Genomic DNA, 22,769 nt, shown 5'->3' on the forward strand with positions numbered 1-22,769 from the left:
TTATGCAAACCCCCTGCTATAGCCAAGGGAATTACGAAAATATAAATCACAATTTAACATTTCACTTGCTGTATCGTGTCATGACCAACTTCTATAAACCAAAAGAGTCAGAACATTCACAAAGGACACGACCACAATCTATAGTGCTTTAAGCAACTGTGTTGGGTTGGTTTTTTTAAATCAAAGAAATAACTCTATTATATTGATGGAAAAATAATAAAATAATAAAAAAGATAAAAATAAATAATAATAGATAATAATAAAATAATAAAAGCAGAGAACAAAAGCAGATGCACCAGTCACAGGGAGCAGCTCAAGCAGGGCTGACAGAGCTTGGGATGCCCACTCACCTTGCCGGCTCTGCCTTTTGGCGTTCAGGTGGTTGGTAGAGGACACGGCGTAGGAGGTGGAGAAGGACCTGCTCTTGGTGATTGTCATCAGAATGGAGCTGTTCCAGGAGTCAGAGCTGCCAAACCAGAGCACAAACAAGCAACACTCAGCACAGGAAAAAGCTCCAGTGGCAGATCTTAGGAAGTTAGGAGCCTCACATACAAGAGGTATGTGATACTGAGGTAGCCCAAAATCTGGTGAGGGAAAAGACATCTATGGATTGGCTGAACTGGTGCTTGTGAGGCACTCAGTACCATGTTCAGCAAAAATATTTACAATGCAGACAGTCTAAAGCTGGGCTTCCTTCAGTGTTGAGGCTACTTGCCTTATTTATACAAAGATGCCCTCATTATCTTGTTCTGACAGTATAAAGAGGCTCAAAAGTTGACTTGAAATAAGTTAAAAATATGCTCTATTTTAACACCTCCTTAAAAGAGCCAGAAGTGACACAAATTCTCAGAAGGACTGGAAAACCAGTGTCCTCTGCTGCTGGTGCCACAGCAGATCCAAAACAACCCTTGGTGCACTGGAGGAACTCCTCAGGAGGCTGGGGAGGACTGGGAGCATCCTGCATGGCTGTGGTTAGTGGTGTATCCCTTCATGCCCTAACTCGGTGAAATGCTTGCTGCATCACCCAAAAAATCCCCCTCTCAGACCCTGGAGACACTGGAGGAAGAGAATAGTGCTGAAGGAATGCAGGTGCATGTGTCCATGTGTGTGGGGAACAAATGTTAGCCCCCTGCAGCTGCATGGGTTTATGTTTGTAGCCTTTAGGCTGCAATTGTATGTCAGAAGAGACCAAAATCTTCTGTACAGCAGGAAAACTGTATTTATAATAATTTTCCTGAATGGCACCAAATTTCAGCTTCTTGCAAGAATGCAACACTGGGTCTTATCAATGCTTGTGAGTTCTCTGGACAGGTCTGCCAGGCATCCCAGGCTCCACATTCCTCCTCACAGCCTCACATCCAAGTGATGAGGTGACACTCATGGCTGCAGACAGACTTTTAAAGCAGCATAGCTCAAGCTGAGCTTGAAAAAAATAAACTTGAAGGGAATAAAAGAAAAAAAATCATTCTGAAAGAAAAAAGCATGTGACACTGAGTTACCTCTACAAACATATTGTTTTGGAATAGTAAGTGCTACCTACAAAAATACTTGCTGGTTGTCTTCATGGGCCCAAATTCTTACAATCTGTGATGAAGTGAGGCAAAGAAAGAATACAGATTTTTTTTTTTTTTAAACAATTTGTTTGTTTTATGGTTTTCCTTTGTTTTTTAATTGGCATAAAGAATATAACACTCTGGCCCACTGTACAGTAAAATAACCCCAGTGAACCAAGCCAAAACAAAAATCTCTGAAACACATTATTTGAGTTCCTACAGGAGAATCACTCGATATAAAAGTGGGTGAGGGAAAGAATGTGGGAGCTCCATTAGCTCTATTATCTGTCTACCCAATTCAGTGACATGGGGCTGGAAGCATACAGAATTAATAATCTCACACTGACAGTTACAGGGGATTTTTGCAAATATGTGACTACAGAAATCCAGAAGAGATGTCCCATATTGTGAGGAACAAGTTGCATGTTTTGTAACTACAGAATCTGCCACAGGGAAATTCCAGTGTCAGCCTCTCTCCTACCCTTCAACTTATGAATTATTTTTTTTTTTTCTTTGTGACCAGAGCAGCATCTGAATTTGGTACAGGGGAAGTGGCAGATAACCAAGATATACTTTTTTGCTCTTCAGTTCAAAATTATTCTCCATGAAAGCAGATCTCTCTTGGTCTGCCAAAATTTTTAAAGCTAGACTTATAGGATTCATTTTCCCCCTTTCTGGAATACACATTGTTTCTCCTACTGTGAAAGAAGTAGTGCAAACAGTAGGCTGGGAGGCTTGACAAAGCTATAATTATACAACTGGAGACATTAAACACAGGAAGAATTGATAGCCTGCTTAGCTGGCTCCTCACGCAGAGTTATATAACAACCGCAGGAAAGGACCAACAATAATATTTAATTGCTCTCCTTCTCCCTCTGATTCCCATCTCGGGATGCTTGCACACTACGTGAGAGTGGGACCAGCAGCATAAATCAAATGCACCCCAGGAACCACAGGTCTGTGAGAGAAGAATGTTTGCATTTGGTTACAGCTTCCTTATATTTACTTTTACTGAGGCAGATGGGAGTTCTCAGAAAGGGAACTTTGGCAAACCACGTATTTTTCTTGCATGAGACTTTCAGGGTACTCTGCAGGCTGCCTTGAGCACCTCCATACCCTGTATGACAGTCTCAACCATGGGAAAGATTTAGGTATCTGAAGAAAGGCCAGCCTTGGAAGAAAACTGCTCTTTGGGGCTGCATTCCCCCAAATTATCCAACAGCCAGCAGTGGCGATGTTGGACCTTCCAAGGTCCTGTCTTTTTCTCCACTACCAGCACCAGATTTTGAATATCAGAAAAGCACGTGAGTCTTCTGATGTCACAGCTCTGAATTCTCTTCTTGAATGTAATGCTTTCGCTCTGATCTTCCTTTCCCCAGGACAAAGCATGTCTCCACGCTCTTTCTTCATCCACCAGCTCCAAGATGAGGTGGGGAGGGGACCTGAACTTTATTCTCACAGCGTGGTACCACAACTCACTGCTCTCCACCCTTCCTTGGAAGGCTCTGCTCCTCTCTGACTAGAACAGAAAAGTATTCACAGAGCCAGAAAGGAGGAAATCCTGCTGTAAAGACATGATGTGCAGCTATTACAATTTTTATTACAAACTCTGCAAATTCCCCAAACAAGTTGTCTGCTGGCTATAAGAAGCTGAGCAGACACAACTCTCCATTCCATGGGAGGACCATGTGTTTCATGATACCAGCTCAGGGATCAGACCCTGAGAAGAATGGAAGATAGAGAAGTGCTTTAGGAACTGGTTTAATGACAGGACCACATCACTAAGTGTGTTCTTAGAAATGGCTGGTTTAATTGCTACGGTTTTTTCTTGGCTGGGAAATAACCACACAGGGAACCCCTGCATACCAGGGAAACTTCAACCAGATATCCTGCTTTTCTTCCAATTTTATTGGGCAGTTCTGCACTTCATTAGCACAAATAGATTTTTTTTTTAAATTTACTTTTCTACCCAAAAATATGAATAATTTTGGCATAATCTGACAAAAAAATGGGAATGCTCCTTCTTTGGCAAATCAGTTTAGAGTATGATGAAGAAGTAATTCTAACACAGTTCACAGCCAGTATTTTTGAATGTGGGGCATCGTCACACAGAACCAAAGAAATCTGCCCAAAGAGAAACATAAAGGTGAGAGGAGGCCATTTGTAACCTGGATGAAGATGATTCGTGGGGTTTGATGCTGGCACTGCGATCCCTTCTCACTGGAGCTGGCTCCAGGGTAGGCAGTCCTGTGGCTGATGTTGTTGTGGTCCAAGTTGAGGACACTCGTCTCAGCAGTCCTGGAGGCAAACTTCTCCGTAAGCGCTGCGGAGAAATCAGTTCCTTACAGTTTCTACAGGCTTACAAAACCTCCACACATGCAGAAATAAAACCATTCCCATTTGCTTCATTCTGTCTGACAATACCTAGCGAGGTACTTTAAATCTGGGTTCTCCCAGGTGTTACTCATTTCAGACACAGCTTTAAACACTTGGAGAGTCTGGACCATCCTCCCTACCTCAAATTTAAAAAAAAGGTATATGTCCACAGCCCCAGAGCCACAGATGTTCAGCACCTGATGTGGCCAAAGGTACTTATTTAGGTTAGCAGGGCCATAAGGGTGACTGAAGCATCTGTCACAAAAGGAAAGGCTGTGGGAGTTGGAATTGTTCAGTCTGAAGAGGAGAAATATCTTACCAGTGTACACAAATACCTAAAGGGAGCGTGTAAAGAAGAAGGCTCTTTCCAGAGGTGCCCAGTGACAGGACAAGAGGCAGTGGAGCAAGAACTGAAGTACAAGAAATTTAATTAAAATGTAGGAAAATATTTTTTACTGTGAGGAGGACAGAACACAGAGAAGTTGCAACCTGATCTAGGCTGAGCCTAGAGAAACTTTCTTTTCCATGAGCTGAGGGATAGAACTGGACCAGACAATCTCCAGATGGACTTTCAACCTCAACTACTCTGTGATTTAAACTGATATGAATCCTCAGAATCAGAGATTCAAGGTAAGAAAGGCTGTAAGAAAAATAAGGCAAGGGAGCTCCAACTTTTTTCCCTGCCATATCTACCCAACCCAAAAGTTACACACTGAAATAAAACTTTCATGCTCTGGGATATGATGTCTCAAAAAACTTAGAGAAAGCATCACTGTTTACAGCAGATTTTTCTTGACCACCCTCTGCTTTTCTTTCACCTGACCCTTCTATTTCTCCAATTAATGGGATTCACATGTTTTTTTTCAAATTTTTGAAGGCAAAGATAATTCAGGATCTTTTTTGGATCCAGATTTGCTTTTGCAGATCCTATAATTTTTTAAGTTGTTTCTCTTGTGAAGTTCTCATGAATTGTTTATAGTTAAGAACTAAAATAAATATATCTGCAATGGAGAGCTTGGACTTTGCCAGAGGGTTTGGAAATATGAGACGGAAGACATCTGTGGTTCTGAAGCTCAAAGTTGCAGATAAATATGTTAACACATTATCTCCTTACACAAAATGCTCGCTGTCAGATCCTTAAGGTGAAGGTCCTAAATCTGCTTTTACACACTTTAAATAAAGACCTGCAAAATATTTATTTTATGAACCATAGTACATTTAGGTCAGTGAATTCTTCAGTCAAATTAGTTCTCTGTAGCATTAACTCATTTCTTCATCCTTCATTTCTCTTTTCCTCATAAGGTATTATGCAACAGCAAACTGGTATCTGCTCCCTGTGTGTGCTCATGTGATAGCAGTGCTCTTCCACTTAACTCTTCCCCTCAGAGCCCAGCCATTATAGAGATGGTCACTAAAATAAACTGGAAAATGTGCTTAAAAACCTGTGAACATCCATTTCATCCATACAACTGCTAAACAGGCAAATAGGGTGGTAATTATCATCATGCTAAACTATAATAAAAGAATCATGAGCATTGCAATTCAGATGCCTGGAAATGCTGGACTGAATGACTGGCTGTGCCATTTAAACTGTAAAAACATAAAAGCATTCGCCTGTGCAATGCACTCTGCCTATATTTAATTTTACAAGGGAGGTTGCAGTACAAAAGCATTTTGGTTTAGTTCCAGAAATGAAACACAAGCCATGCAGGACAGCTAATTAACAACAAACCTACAACTCAAACCACTTCAAATCTGATGTGCTCTTTCTAGCTGTTCACTTGCTAAGTGTGGGTGGATAACACTGGTTATTTCTGATCCCTGAGCATTCATAAAGCCATTTTTCAAGGCAGTATTATATGTATATTTGTGGTTCTATCTTCTTTTTCTTCTCAAGACAACTTCCATGAGCTCACAGTCTTTGTCAAACTAATGACTGTGATGATATTTCTGTTTGTTTGTGGGGTATACAACAGTTCAGACTTCATCCAAAGCACGTGAAGGTCATCAATTGACCTTTTTCATTGACTTCTGTAGGTTTCACCCTTCTAATTAAGGGAAGGAAGAGGAGATGGCAATTGATACAAATTCCTACAAAACTCCCAGCCTGACAGCCCAGCGATGTCCCTTTAGGGACAGCCAGGCTCCGGTACTCACCTTGGGAATAGCTAGTTTCTCTCCTTTCTCCGGACATTCCTCCGAGTCCGAGCAGGTGTAGTTCTCACTGAAGGACACCATGGGATTCACCCTTGGCTTGTGGATGGCCTGGAAGGTTAGCTGTGTGTTGAGCAGGTTGCTGACTGTTCTCAGCGATGTGCACACGTTGGGGGGCAGAGAAGGATCGGCCAGAAGGTCTGTGATGAGCCCGTGTGCTTCTCCCATGACAGCGATATCCACGGTGATACTGGTGCCAGAAGACTAAAGAAGGGAGAAATAATCCATGTTAGACAACTGAAGTGAACAGCCTGGGCACTACCTCAAGCTGTGGTGAGCTCTCTTCACAGAGAAGAGAGTTCAAATGGTTGCAGGTAGAAAAATAATAACATGAAATAATTCTTTAAATACAGAGTACAATGCTGAATAGATGGATCAACAGTCTGCAAAGACTTTGGAATTCCATCATATCTGATTTCACAGCCTTCACCATCTGCACCTGACTTAACCCATCTGAATGAATTGTTCAGGCTCCCTATGGAGACATGGTCAACAGCCAGGGCAAATTTGCACAAATAATTTTGGAGACATGGTTTAGAATGGGAGGAGACTCTGTTGAGAGATGCCTGAATACTAACTACAGAACAACAAACCTAGAACAACTAATCTTTAGTGCTTATGCCTAGATGAATGAAATGAACCCCAAGCATATACTGAAATTTGTAAAATATCTCTGTGCAACTAAACTGCAGTATTCTGGTATGATAGCAACAACATTCTTCTCCAAGCAATTGCATATTGGGCAGCTATACCAAAACTGAAATGGAGGAAAAAGTGGATTTTTTAAACATTAAAGTTTTCAAGTCTGTGAATTGACAGCTATATAATACAATTGCAAAGGAGTGAGCATCTTTCATCCCTAATAAAGAACAGCAAGACTTGGATGCACACAGAAATAGAACACCTAAAAAGGCAGGAGGCATATGGAATTTCAAGGAAGAAGTGACATTTCAGCCTCACTTGGTGGTGCACTAAAACCCACCATAAATTCTGCATGGAGCTGCTAATTCAAGGCACTCCAAGAGTGACCACTTTCCCTTTGTCGTGTCTCTGACATATCAGCTCAGTCCTGCTGCTACTGTTTGGAACTTAGTAGGTGTACGTGCAGTTTCCCAGAGAGACCATTGCAGCAGATTTCGTACTAATTTGCTTTCATGTATTTCTTAGAAAAAGCTAAAAGACATATTTTGCTAAATGGGGAAGCTATGTCTGTGAAAAGAGCACACAAGTTACTTGGAGTTGCAAGCAAAGAGCATGGAGAGTTGGTCAGACTTAGAAGGAGAGTGATTAAAGCCCCAGCCAGGAATGACTCATCAGTGACAGCGCTCATGGACCTCAAAACACAAGGAACACAACTTGACACTGCTTTGTTCTCAGAAAAGGCTTTACAGGCAATAAAAAAGTACTTTTGAGGAAAGTGATATATTAGTTAAGTATAGCTAAACCTCTTCCCTCTGTCTTCCCAGTTGCATAACATCAGGCCCTTGGCAAATAGATGTTTCACTCCACTGATTCCTTCCTCGTGTCCTACTTCTTGCTGAGACTGAGGTAAGCTGCAGGACCAGAAGACAGGCTTCCTCACTCACCATCCTCTCTTGCAGCCAGAAAACCAGCCTCTTCCCACATTTCTTTCCCATGCTGTGAAATAACAAACCAGAAACTTCTTGATCTACTGGAGTGCTATTTCATCCTCCTGAAAAAAATTAATGCCTGATTTTAAATTAATGGATCCTTCATTGCTTAATGTCTCAGGAGTGCATGCAGAAGATTCTGGCAGATGCTAAAGAAAATTCTTAAATTAAAGGGCAAGGCTTGGGATGGGAGTAATTAATTATCTATCTTAACCTCAGCCATGGCAAACAGATCAAAGGGGAGTGAGGCAGAATGCGTCACTCAAAATGCGATAGAAGCTTCATATTTTCAGCAAAATTGTGTCATCTACAGTTTGAAATTCTATTAAGCCTGGAGCCTGGAGTTGTTGACCACCAATTAGAGACAGAGATTAATGATTCTATGAAGTAAACAAGTCTGACTCAGCAGGCAATAAGCAGAGATTCTGTAGAGCAGTACAGAGATTTTTGCAGCGTTGTTCTCCAGCATTAGCACCAAGTGGAGAGAGACAGAGATCCCTCCTCCATGGCAGATTTCTGCCACAGGCCTCCAACTCCCTGTGCTGTCATGTGTGCTGGTGACCCCTGCCTTAACTCTGAGACCTGGCAGATTTATCCCAATCAAATGCCAGGCTCAGTTATGTGAGTCAAAAAGTATGAAGAAGTATGAATTCATCTATCTTAGGGCCAATTTAGAGCAGGATCAGACTACTCAGACTAGGCAAATTACAGGTATTTAAATTATTATTTTCTGAAAGTTACTACAAATTGAGCGAATGAGAGCATTTAAAAATATTTTACTTTTCAGAGTCTTTACTGAAAAACAATAGAGAACTGCATATGCTTTGCAGACCATTATTCAGAAAGTAGATAATGTGTTTCCCTGAAGGCCAAGGAAACCTGGAATTTAGTGCAAATCACTATGATGATGTGAAAGCAAGAGAGTAAACTGGTGAAAAATTGAGATTAATGTAATCCCATAGATGTGTATGTATTCTATATCTGCACACACACACATGTGCACACAGGTATTTATGCAGGGAGTCTTCTTTTAGGGTAAAAGTTCATACAAAATCCATGCTCAGTCTTTGTAAGTTGTTTTGTACTAATGTGCACAGACTCTGCATGAACTGATTTGGATTCTTTCCAAACCACTTTACTCATTGAAGCTCCAAGGCCGGATGCTTGGGAATAGTGGCATGAACTACATTTGCAATCAACAACTAACCAACAACTAATTTGATAAAACAAAACAAAACAACGAGGAGCTAAGATAAGGTGAACTTAATTTCACAATGGTCAGTGTCCATTTACTCATCTATGCCAATAATTGTGAATGCAGTTCCCTCCCATAAACTCTGGATAAGACTGGCTTGCTGTTCATTTTGTGACTTCATTCCAGCCCTGATTTCAGCAATGTCATGCAGTGACTAAAACTGAAATGCTCTGGGGCATGAGAATGAGAAAGCAAACAGGCTGGGAACAAAAGCAAAACTAAGCAGGCTCATTTTTAACTAAGATAAGAAAAATTAATTCCTTACATGCTGAAAAACAGCTGGTTTAGGCCACAGTGCCATCTGGAATTCCTAAGTGGGCCCAAATGCACTTTCTGTGTGTTTTGAGGCTTCCTTTTATGTACAGAAATAAAAAAAACAAAAACCCTAAAACGCATTGCTGCATGCGCAGGACCAAACCACAAAAGTAGCATGCCCCAGTATCACACAGATGATTTTTGTTTCTATTCAATATGAAAACAGTATTTTAATTTTAATAATAATTTAGAATTTTTAGGTTTGAATCATTTCTTTTGGAGCCTGCAACGCGACTAGAGAAGTGTTCAAAATTTACATAACCTTCACTGGGCTTTTCTATTACAGTTCACAAAATCCCCTTTGTTTTCTTTTGTTAAATTATGCACAAAACTCTAAGAATAGCTTTTTACTCATTTGTCAGAAAAAGTGGATAAAACTGTGCAGGAAAAATTAATTTAGGAAAATAGGAATAACAAATTCCTTTAGCCATAAGACCTGATAGATAAATTTAGGTATGAATTATTCCTGTTGGCTCACCTGTGGAGCAGATTTGACATCCATACACTTAACAGATGCCTTACAACAAATAAAAGTCTTCCCCCTCCCCATTCATGTTTTGCATATGATTCTCATCCAGCTTAACTAAAAAACACCATTCTCCCCACCCCACAGAAAGGGTGATCATCGTAACAACACAAAACCAGTCGGAACTCAAGCAAGGAAAAAAAAGCCCAAACCAATTATCAAATACAAACCACAATTCATTTCACACAGCCTCATGTTAGGGAGAAATAAAATCTTCATTTGCCGTGGCTTGTACAAGGAAAAGCAATGAAGGCAGACATGCTTGCCTTTCACCACGTTACACTCAAGAACACTCTGTAAGCAAAAGAATGGGGGAGGCAAGGAGAAAAAAAAAAAGAAAAGAAAAGAAAAGCAGCATCCAGAGTATCTTCAATCTTCACACAATTACGAGCAACTATAAATCACAATTTGATATGGTTTCCAAGTCACATCATAAATGTTCAGGCCAAGCTGTCTGGAAACAAAATTAAAAGCAAATATAATTCTCCATTATTTTAATGTCCACAGAGCAATTTGAAGGATAAACATCAATTGGCTTCTATGGAAATAATGAATCATTTTAAAGGCGCCACAGACTTAACTACTCCACCTTCCACTGAATGACTAAGGAAAAAAGCCTGCATGCAATTCTTTCACATTTCACTTTTCTCTATTTAAAACTCTAGAACCAGAGTGTTCTTATTTCTCTTTTATTTTGTACCAACACAAGATTTCAGATTTTCTCTTCTCTTTTGAGCAAAGATGTTGATGAGAATCTTTTCTCCAGCTTAATGAAGCTCAGCATTCCCACTGCTCTCCGGAGGTCAACCAGCCACAGGCTCTGCAAGGCACACTCTTTGGTAGGGCTGAAAATAGCATCTTCCTGTTGTCTCATCACACTGATCAAAGAAAACCTTTCCAATGTAGTCACTGACTTTGCTATCGAGTCTTTAAAGCACCCAGAGCCACACAGCCTTAAACCAGACACAGGCACAAAAGATGAGTCTACAATGAAAGAAACTCTAAATTTTGCTTGAGCCAGAATGATTTGAGTTTTAATCCTGGTTCCAAGATGCTTGGGATGGCAGCACCACAGCAAAGCAGACCTACCTGATAGCAACTTCATTGAACTCTGATCTGCAGAGCAGAAAATGTCATGACTGCCACATGAAGTGTGTCTGTAGCATGAGCACATGCCAGGAAGATGCCAGTGTTCAAGGATCACAGAGCAGCCAGAGAAAGCCTTTCAAAGTAGCTCTGCAAACACAGTATCTAACTAAATGGGTCTCACTAAAGAATTGCACTTTTTAACCCCTCACTGTATTGCAGTGACTCCTTCCCTCAGTGTGCAAGGGTGAGCAGCCTCATACAGGGCTGGCTCTGTAATCTCACAGGATATTGAACTACCAATTTTCTACTACCAGGTGAGGCCACTGATTTGGACCTTCCTCCTGTATCCCACCATTGGCTAACATAAAATTTCTAGGAAGATAATAATCTCTGAAACTTCCTCCCATCTGCCACATTTGTTTGAAACTCTCACAGAGGAGCACGTGAGACTACTTTCTTTAGAAAACCAGGATGACAACACCACCATCCTTTAAGAAAGAGGCACTGGTTTGAGAAGGAAATACTTTTTTTCCCCTTCTTATAAAATCTGTGGAATGCACCACTGTCTACAGCACCCTTTGTCTGGGGAGGCAGCTGCAATCCCCACATCCTGCACCTCTACCTTAGGTGACACCACTCACAAAGCTCGTTGTTACAGCTGACTAACTTTCTTCCATGACAGGATCTTCCACTTCGTGACAGCTCTGTCAGCCAAAGAGCTCAGACTGAAACATATTCTGCCAGGTGTTTGTCTGGGGTGAATTATTTCAGTGTTTGAAAAAAATTGCTCAGACATTTACAAGAAGACTGTTGGAGTCTTTTATCCATCCTGAAAACTGTTTGTAAACTGGTACCACTTAATCTGCAGCAGGCACTGAAGGTGCAGTAAGGCCTTTTGCTTTCCCTGCCCAGATTTGGTTGTGAAGTCCAAAGGGGACTTGTGAAGGGGAAAAATGAAACCAAAGCTAGCCCTGCATGACCTCTAAGGGTTGTCAGAAGCCTGCCACGGAGCTGCCCTAAGTGTGCTCACCTCCACACACTCCACGTGTGCCCTCGTGTGCTGTGCACAGGATTCCAAAGGGAAAAGGGTCACATTTAAGAAGCAGAGAGCACATCTGAGCTGTTATGCAGTTTTGGTGCCATCTGCAACTTTCAAGGGAGACTATCAGTTCTTGCTTTCCAGCCACCTAGCAGGCTTTTCCATGTTTGTTACACGAGCCAAAAGCAAATATCCTTGTGGTCACTAGCAACCAAGCAACAATAAAAAGATAGATGCAGAAATAATCTCAAGGAGTGGGAGGACTGGATTTGTTAAGATTCAAGACCTACAGACTAGGAAAGTCTGAACCCGTGTGGACACTAGTACTGGACACAATCCAATGCAACATAATTAAATCCCTGTCATTTATAGCTGACAGCAAGGACCTCAAACGAACTAATTCTGACATAAAGTAGTACTTAATTTGCCACATTTCCTCCTGCCACAGTAGAGCACAGCTGGAAAGCCTGGAAGGCATAGGGAAAAGGGGAAGAGGGCTGTCTCAGAGAGTGCGGTGGGTGGCACAGCATGGCAAGGGGCAAGCTGCAAGCAGCCATAGACGTGCTCTGCCTTGGGCTCCTTGGGAAATCCCAGCTCCAGTGAAGACACTCAGACAGCTGGGATGACCTTCTGCACAAGGCATGCCATGGGGAGCATCCAGGGAAAGCAGCTCCTGGAAGGAGGAGAGAGCACAGGCTGAACTTCCTGGCTAAGAGCCGCTGGTCACAGCTTGCAAACCTCGTGGAAACTCTGACGCTGGTATTTGATGTTCTCAGCAGAGCCCTGGGGACTCAGTCACCCAGTTCCTAGGGACTTTCCATGCTGTTTGGCTGCCTAAAACCATTAAACTATCATGACTATCCAGCCCAAAGAGCTGCTTGGTGATGTAGAGCAGATCACAGAGTCAGTCACAGTCAGGGTTGATTACTTAAAAAGTAGACACCACTACAACTAAACTAGGAACTTTAAAAATTATTGCTTTTAATTAAAGCACAGCAGATGGGAAAAATTAAATTCTAAATGGGGCTCAAATCTGCTTTGAGTAACACAGACTGAGGAAAACAATTCTGTACTTCAGAGACTGTCCTCAATTGTCTCACATTATTGTTCTCCAATTTGTACATCAGATGGTCACAAATTGGTAGCTGGAAGCTGATAGTTTGTGTTCATATGAAGAAAACAGTGACAGCTGTCTTCAGCCTCAACTTGAGCTGCAGTAACACAAGCTGGGACACAGCAGGAGTGTGGTGCTGGGTGCACACACAGTGGAAGATAAGCCATTTATTAATACCTGGGGACCTTACCCGTTTGAATTTACAGCTCCAACATCCCAGCTGCCTGCTTAGCACAGAAAGCTATTTTAATTTTACGGTGAACTAAAACAGAGCAGCCAAATACACAGCATGAGTTAAAAAAAAAACCACACTGAAAGCAATAATCACCATTCTGCCTTCTGTGTACTAACTAATCCTCCCACATTTTCAACTTGACAGTCTCAGTTACACCAGAGCAAAGCCAAAGGAGCCACATACTGCCACGTTTTCTCCCTTTCAGAGTACTTCAGGCCCTTTTGGGATGAAACTTGAGAAGAGATATCACAGTTAGGAGCAAACTGCAGAAATATGTATGAAAATAAACCCAGCTAAGGATTCACATCCATCTCAGCCCTTCACTAAGAGCTGTTGAACAGTGGGAAAGCATCATCAAGTATCATTAAAAACGTATTGCAAATAAATATAGCCTCTAAATGAAGACAAAAGATTGGGGGTGAAGAGTTGCTACATAGAGTGTCAGGTATATTTTCGATTACTAAAAAGGAGTTGCCATAGGAGAATAAACTAAAAAAAAAAATAAAACCTGGTAAGGTTTTAAGAATGAGTGTTGAAAACCAGAATAAGAAAAATATTAGAAACTAGGAAGTGATCATCAGTGAAGCTGTAGATGAAGAGCTTTCAATGCTCAGTCTGGAGTAGATTCAGGGGTTTGGAAATGACAGCAGGAGCCAGATGTATATCTTGGGCCATTTTTTCCATATACAGTAGCAACAGAGCAGAAGGATCCCATGAAATTCTCCAGTGACCATGAACACCAATGATATTTAGTGGTCCTTTTTAAGGACAGGTTTACCCTGAAGCCAAAGGCAAGCAGTGATATTCTGCACCTTTTGAAAATGATAAATCCTCTGCACATCAAACTCCAGTGAGAGCCTCACTGCAGACAAATTGGTTCAATTTCAACATTTTTTTCTTCTCCATCAGACCTTGTGGGTTGCATTACTTCAGTTCTCCTGATTTCAAGCACTCACACTAATACCAGTTAATAGCCATTGAGTGCTACAGATGCCTCCTCCTCTCTCTCATGACTTTATGTCACTAATGAACTCCTCTGTGAAAAGAATTAATCATTTTTCTGTAACACTTGGCTTTGGATTCTTATATTATGACTCATTCAAAAAACCCAACTGTAGCCCTAGGGACTTGCAGCCCCCAAATCCATCATCACAGCTGCTGCAGAGCTATTATTTTTCTAAAGTACAAGCTACTAACATCTAAAGCCACAACCTGCAAAAGTCACACTAAGCATGCACTAGACGTGAAAATCCCCCACCTCTCCTGGATTATTTACAGGCAGACTCTTCAGTGAAGATCAGAACAGAAACAGTAATTCATATGCAAGAAATATAAACCACTATCCTCTACGTGCCTGCTATGATATTAAAATATTCTTTTTCACTTACCACCAATATAAACTGACAGACTGGCAAGCCCTGAGGACTGCTTTCAACCTACTTCATCCTTGACCTGCAAGGACCAACTTAAAGACACACTAGGTTAGTTTATACTGTGGGTTTATTTTGCCTTTGCTGTCATAAATGAAAAAATAAATAAATAAAATAAAAATTTTGCCTGCTGAGATAGAAGGTACACAGCTGATAACCACAGGTCAGTGCCTGCATCAGATGGCCATTTTCAGCCACTGCTGTTCTGGCCTTTAATCTACACACTGGACACTAAAGGCTGGGGGATTTTCTAAGTCATTTCAGCAATCTCCAAGTTCTTCCATGCAGCTGGTGACTGATTTTTCTTGTGCACAGTTTTAATCTAAGGAACGTCTTACTTTCATCTTGTGTCCTTTAGGTTGTGAGCAGTGCATTTTAGAAAAAGCAGAGACTTGCACTAAAGAAAAAGAAAAATGTAAAATGCATGTAATATTTCTAATTATGACACCCTGTCTGCTTCTCAATTCTAATTAGAGATAGACCCAATCTGTACTTCTTCATCATTACTATCTCACCATACTGAACTCTGACTTTCTGGCTCAGGGTCTGCACTATTTTATCAGGGCCAAACACTTCTGTGTTTTTGGAAAGCTTGGATTCAAATTCACAGCTAAATATAACAGCAGCAGCTACTCATATTTACAAAAGGCAACAGAACCATAGAGACCAAAAAAAACAAGACACAGATCATGAAGCACTGGGCTTATGCTGGGAACCACATTAGATAATGATTTCTGTCTCCACAGTGAATTATGTTTTCTGATCAGATGTGGACATTAAGAAAAGAAAAATCAACTGCTGGTTGCACATGGGTTTTTAAAATGTTAAATATTCTCGTGAAGCTGAACTTCAGAGGTTCATCTGAATCTAGTCCAGTAATAAATCAGTGATGATGCACCAGTAAGTGCAATAGAAGCACTTATTAGTACTGATTAGGTAGTCTGCATGGGTCCCAATAAACAGGTTAAAAGTCTTACCTGATTTTTTAAAAGGAGGTATAGAAAAGAAGTATCAACATACAAATCTGTTTCACCACCTAAAATCAAAGACTTTGGATGATACATCAATACAGAGACTTGATATTTTAGCTCAGAACTGATCTGCTAATTGGTGCACACAGTATTGAGCTATTTGCTGACGAGATTTATTATCACATGATTGTGCCACAGAGCTCTCTTACACAGAGAACAGTGTGGTGTCCTCACAAACGGGAAACAGCAGCTCCAACTAGGCAGCTCAAGGATTCAGAGTGCATTGACAACTTTGGGCAAACACAAAAATTATTTTGTACTGACAGAAGAGTGATTGGTTTTGGAATTTCTGGTGACAGAAGGGGCTTATTTTGGCTTTGCTTCAGCAGTTTTAGAACAGTTTCACTAAAAGGTAGGAACAAGAAATCGCATCAACTTCTCAAAACTTAAATCTTTAGTTTGAAAATGATGAAGTTCCTCAGTTGTTTTTTTTCAAACAGGTTGTGGCTTCTCTTTATGAAGAACAGCCTGGTGCTCACATTTACTTTGTTTTCAGCATTAGACTTCTGTAGAGGTTTAGTGTGTCTATTGTGGTCAGAGGCTCACAGTTGAATTAAATGGGATCCATAATAGATTGGACTCCAGAGCTGACTTCAATATTCAGGTTTGTTAACACCTGTGACCAAGGCAGGGTATTAAAGCAAAAGATCTCTCCCAAATTCAGTTTAACAACAGAGACAAAAGACCAGTTTAATCCCAAGAAAACACTTCATACCCCTGACCTTGGTGAACAGTCACACACATCTCTCATCACAATGCTTTATGTAAACATATTTGTTAACAAATTGAAGCAGACCACAAGCTAAATTGTTTGCCATACGGTGCTCTGACTGATCCGCTGATGAAGCATATGGATTCTGTCTTCCTAATTCTCTATTATCTTTCTGACTGCTTCCATCTGAGTGTTACAAGTGGCTGCAGATATCCTGTTTATCCCATTAAAGTAAAAAAAAAAAACAAAACCAAAAATTGCTGATCAATTCTCTCTGTACACTCTCTTCTAATGCATTTGAGAGACTTTTGGCAACACGACCACAAAACAAGCTACTCTAGAAAGAAGAATCACTTCATTTAAATGATTTGTTCTTTTAATTACTGTCATTTCTAGCTAACACAGAGCAGAAAATGCATATCAATAATGCTCACTGTGCAACAGGTTGGCATTTTGCCAGGAATCTGAAGACTACTCTTAATCTAAGTAAAAATGTATTTGTATCCATTTCCTCTTTTAATGCAAGCTACAACTACCGTGGAGAGTAAAGCTGAAGTGTTCTATATTTATGCTACAGCAAAATGAAATACCCAACCAAATTAGTTATGCACAACACTTTTATCCACTTGCCCTTTTATTTTTCACTGACAGATCAAAGAAACGTGTTTGATTGCCTATCAACAAAATCAAGGTGGCACAAGAAGGCAACGTGATGAGGTCCCACTTTGTTCTGCCTTTTAGGAAAATGCCTTCAATTAGGATGGCATTTTTCTGGCATAATATAGACATGCCTTTAAGTCATAACTAACTATATAATTATCTAATTCTATACAGAGCCACAGTTATACACCTCACACACGTTAATAGCTCAGTTTAAATAAGGCAAGGGGAGTTAATTGGAAATAAATGAATTAACATTTAGTTGACTTTTTTTAAACAAAGGTGCAAATCAAAAACTGTCTCCAAAGTCTCTAAAGACTATTTAATGTTTTGTGTATAAAGACAACCGTATAGGCCCATGCTACCTTAAAAATAAACAGACAAGTTACAAATAGGACTTCACATTCAACTCTGAAACCTGATTTGTGTGGGTTTGGTTATATTTTGAAACCTGTCAAACAAGATAAAACCATGTTCTGACCCTACCTAAAATTTAGGGTCTGCTTTGAGGGCTTGCTTATGTGACCAGCCTAAATGCAAACCAGCCAAAGGACATTCCATAAAGTGCACAAAATAAATTGTTTTAAATAAAACCTGTCCATGGGCAGACTTCTAACCACACACAGTAACTATTTCTGCTTGTAAAATGATGTTCATTTAGCTCTGTGTAAACAATTTATGACTCCACCTTTAACATAACGCAACCTTTTCTCCTTGTAGCAAGCTGACAGGCACAGAAAAGCCCACATGGCTCCAGAGCATCAGGCTGAACTCTGTTTCCCCTCGGGCAGCAGCAGCAGCACTGGTGATGATCTGCACGCCAGCCCTTCCTTACTGACCAGGACATAAGGAGGGAGGAGATCAGAGAGCAGGTCTGGTGCTGGAAATGAGCCACAGCCTCGCTCAGAAACCCAGCCAGGCTGGCTGGCAGCTCCCAGGGGATGGATGGATGGATGGATGAAGGGAGCCCAAAATGTCCCTGCTCTCTCTGAGGGTTACTGCCTGCCCAGCAGCGCCTGGCAGGGGCAGCAGCACAGCAGAAGGTGAAAGAGCAGGAGCCAGGGTCAGACAGCACTGCTGTGAGGACATCCAGCTGCACCAGTGAAAAGCAGACCAGGAAAAGGGGATGGGAGAGAGAAAATGACAGGAGTTCTAGTCTGAACACCTATTCCAGGCTAGAGCACAAATGTTTCTGTAAATGAGCCCACCACCTAGGACACCTTGAGCCTGGGGACAGCCTCAGGGGAGTCAGAGCTTCAGGAGAGGGTGCAAGGCAACAACCATGGCACAGCTGAGCAGAACTTTTCACACAGGGCCTTATGATCCTGAAGCTTTAGGTGCAGAAAAGCCTTGCTCAGGGATCACCAGATGGCACTGCTCTTCCTTCAAATCAGCACTGGAGCTCTGCTGTGCCCATGAAATGCCATCATCGATTTGGGAGGAAAAAAGATCTTAATCCATGTTTTTTATATGTTAGCCCAGTAATCTCTTACTGCTCAAATTCTTTCCAACGATCTTGCAAATCTTGTACAAACAACAAAAAATTACTGCAACTGGGGGAGGTGGAGGGAGCCTCATAAAGTTTTGAACTGACCTCTCATACTAAAATATTCCATAGCAGAAGGATTACAGAAGTTTCTCTAGGAACACAAAACTCCCCAGCAATACATGCAGTGCTTGACAGCTATATTAAGAAAGCAGAATTCCTTTCAGAGAAATAAGTCCTACACACAAGGTTAACATATACATGGCCTCTTTTTTCTCCCCATGATCTATTTCTGTCATCAGAGCTGTTGAAGATGCTGAATTCTACCTGTAATTGTGCAGTGTTTTACCATGAAAGTATTTTCTAAACTTGGTTGAAGTTTATTGTGGTTTTTTTTTTCCCAAAAAAGAGCTGTTGAGAATATTCACAAACAAATAACAATGGAAGATAGAAAATGAAAGCACATTAAAATGCTAATAAAGGAACATCAACACACATAGCACAAAAAGCAATGTTTCCACATGCATGTTAGTGTAAGCCTGCTTTCTTTCAGCTATTGATGTGAATTGCAAAAAGATGCAAAGTATTCACATTTGCATCTCTTCAGCTGGGTACAAGCTGATATCAGGCTGTGGAATACAGCTAATTTGGGATGGAGGGGGCACGTTCAAACTGAAGTCTCAAAAGCCTCTGATTCTTGATGAGAAAGAGTGATATTTATCTTTTGCTTGTTTGCTTTGTGTTTAATCCACCACAGGACTCATCTGCACTCAAGACCTTACAAATTGAAAAACAAAGGGGTGAATTAATCTTGCAGAGTGACTCCTCTAACTTCACCAGGAGTCACAGCAGAACTGAAGCCTGCCTGCTGTGTTCATGAGCTGAATTCCCTCACAAAACAGATTTTTGTTTTTCCCTAAGCAACTCTCCCCCCTTCTCAGCTCCCTAGAAGTTGACAGGCTGTTTCCTGCTCCATGATCTGTGAATCATGATGTGAACGCCGATCGCTACTCCCCGGTGAAATTAAATTAGGTATCAGAGCACAGCATGAGCAATAACTTTCCCTGAGATGCCAGCCCTAAAGAAATTCTACATTTTCTTCCCCCAGTTGAAGAATGGAGTTATGAAAGCAGGGTCAAGTTGGTTATTACTCTTCGTACTCTGCAGCATCACCCAGTCTGCTCTGAGCCAGTTTAAAATTATTTCTCCACTTCCTAGTCAAGAATATAATGGCACCAAATTTGAAGAGTCCAATAATTCACTATATTTATTTGTGTGTTCTTCTGCAACCACTTAACACCATGTGAATTGCAACAATACTTAACATACACAGAACACCATGATAAATCACCAGAACTTAGAGCATGTCATACAGCTGGGAAATTGGTAAGACAAGGGTAAGCAATATTAACACATGGTTTATCAAGCAGGAAAGGGGAGGTTTGTGATGCTGCATTTCAAAGATCCTTTCAATAGCACTTTGTTAAGGAATAAAATATTCACACTTTGAAAGATCATAGGGTTATGCTGCCCCATATTTTTTTTTTCCAGATTTATGGCCCTTGGGAACTTACACACATCTTTGTCACTGCAGTGTACTCAAAGCAAGGAGGCACCAAGAGGCACATCTGAAAGCTGAAACTGGTAGAAAATAAAAGAGTAATGTATTAAAATCTGGTTTGTGAGCTCAGATTATTGCTCATTCTGCAGCCTACGGTAATCTCAGACAGGTTTAGGGGAGGTTTAGTTTCAAATTGTGATGTAGATGTCAAAACAAGATGACTTAGACTCCTTTCTACATCACCACAGAGTCCATGAGTTCCAACAGAGGTTATTTGTGTTTGCTTCAAGGAAAAAGAAAAGGTGCTCCCACCTTTCATTCTCAGGCAGAAATACATTTCTCCTCCCTTTAACCTGAGAAACTACTCCAAAGATCAATTAATCTGCAAGAAGCAGAAGTCTTCATGCTGCCCAAAATTAAGTGTGGCTTTCCCTTCTCCAACATCCACATGTTCCCCTGTGAGCCTCGCAGGTTTCTCCAGGTTCATTTCCCCAAGGTCTACTGAAAATCTACTCATAAACTCCCTCTCTTCTGGGTTAGGTGCCAGACAAGGGCTAGTACTGGAGTTACTACGTCAGTAAGAGATTGTTCTGGCCTCCAAACACTGCCATGTCCCCTGCCCAGCTGCTGTGGAGATGGCTCAGGCACAGCAAAGTAAATTGGTTTAATCTTGTGCATCTGGTACTGAGCTCCCAGTCATCTGTTTAGGGGTATAAAGGGACTCTGTTCCATTTCAATGCATCGATCATGTCACAGCCCAGCTCTAGTGATAGAGCCTGAAACCTTCAAAATCTAAATCCTGATGGCTCCTCCTCTCTGCTGATATTTATCAGTGTTGGACTTGTTTGTTCCACAAGCTACTGAGTCATCTGGGCCTGAGAGACCATAAGTAACCCTCTTAGAACTAAACCCAAAGTCTGCTTATTACCCTAAATTCACAAAAGTATTCCTTTGTTGTTCAAAAAGAAACCCACGAAACCTCTGCAAAGCACAACCAAAGTCTAGAGACTTTCAGTATTCCGATATTGAATATTTCTTTCAATATTTCCACATTAGCCAAGCGAACACGAAGTAAAGCCTTCATCTCTGCATCCCTTAAAGGATTCACAAGGCAACAATATCCCATAGAAGTCTGAGTCCCTGGAAGGTGCAGAGCACTCTTTGCCTATACAGTGAGCAAAAGCTTTAGACCACTTCTGGGAATGCAAATGAATGGAATCCACGTGACCCCAGTAATAAAAGGCTCCTGTCTCTTTGCAAAGCATTGAAATGCCATCTGGCAATTTTGTTGACGTCAGCAGGCACAGAAAAACAACCACCACCTCCCCCAAAAAAGCAAAAAGCCTTGGGCGGGAGGGGGAGGAAGGCAGAGTTTCATGGTGTGTGTGTGTGCTCCAGGCTGGTGTTACTGAAAACCTGCCGGCAGCACGCTCAGCCCAGAGCAATTCTGCACCAGCAGTGCAGGAAAATTCAGCCCCTCACCTCTGTTTTCTGCTGCTGAGCAGCCCTGGCACCCCAGGTTCAGAGACTGCTGCCAAGCATCAAACAATGAGCACTGCATCCTCCTCTCTTAGCTCACCTCGGCACCGTCAGGTGCTCAAAGTTTGTGTGTGAGGATCAAATCTCCCATTTCCCACTGCAGGGAAAGACACAAAACTCCCAGCACTGCTTTGCAGGGTGTGGAAGATACGCCACTCATTTATTTGGCTGCTTCCATGCTGATCTGGAGCACAGTGAAAGGAATTCTGTGCTAGTTTGGGCAAAACCTTTCACCAACATTTCATTATGACAAGTGGGAAACGACCAAAGAGGGTGTACAAAAGATGTCCAGGTCCTGTGGGGATAATATTATAAGCTGCAGGTACCAATTTTAAATTATATTTAATAGAAGGCATAACATTGCTCCTAAGTATTACGTGCCACGTGGCACAGAAAAAATTGGTGTGTTTTCATGAGAAATGCCAGTATTTTAAGTCATTAATGTAAGTTACCTTATCTGTGATCAGCTAAAATAATGCCATGAACACATGTGCATGGACAAGAAGCAGGCATCTTTTTGTACTGAAGTACATTTTCCAGTTATCAAAGATATCTTCAGTTATTTCTGATCTCAGTTAACAATTCACATCAAAATACAGGAAAGGGTAGCAGAGCACTGCTTTAACACAAATTTTAAAAGGATGGACGTGTCCTCCATGAAGCACATCCTGAAAAAAAGGAGCAGGTGAGTTGCTTTTAACAAGGGATTAGAAATTTTACAGCAGCTTTGTGACAGAAACACAATCCCCTCAACAGTATTTCTCAAAAAAAATTAGAACCACCTGAGATGGGTGATGATGCAGAGAGAAGGATGGAAGGAGGATGCTGACCTGTCATCTAGGGCCACATGCTCTCCATTCTCTCACCAAAATATTGTAAAAAAGCACATTCTTAGTGCTCTACTGGATCAAGGTTTCCCTGACTGAATATTCAAACCTGCCTGAAGTAATTGTCCTTTTTCTTTGCCCTGCTTATTCCCCCCCTTCTCTCCCTCCTTTAACAC

General features: G+C 41.2%; 1 protein-coding gene across 3 annotated transcripts in view; it reads right to left on the bottom strand.

The window, feature by feature from the left end:
- The window catches only part of PDE3A (phosphodiesterase 3A), a 219,944-nt gene that overhangs the window by 30,203 nt on the left and 166,972 nt on the right, over positions 1 to 22,769 (bottom strand). For all 3 annotated transcript variants that reach the window (XM_058852942.1, XM_058852944.1, XM_058852943.1), the window contains exons 3-5: positions 6,087 to 6,347; positions 3,722 to 3,876; positions 351 to 466 (exon numbers count right to left, since the gene is read on the bottom strand). In XM_058852942.1, the coding sequence (XP_058708925.1) occupies positions 351 to 466; positions 3,722 to 3,876; positions 6,087 to 6,347 (532 nt within the window). The remainder of the gene's footprint in view (positions 1 to 350; positions 467 to 3,721; positions 3,877 to 6,086; positions 6,348 to 22,769) is intronic.

This window comes from Poecile atricapillus, chromosome 18, assembly GCF_030490865.1.
Source record: "Poecile atricapillus isolate bPoeAtr1 chromosome 18, bPoeAtr1.hap1, whole genome shotgun sequence".
Classification (NCBI taxonomy): Eukaryota; Metazoa; Chordata; class Aves; order Passeriformes; family Paridae; genus Poecile; species Poecile atricapillus.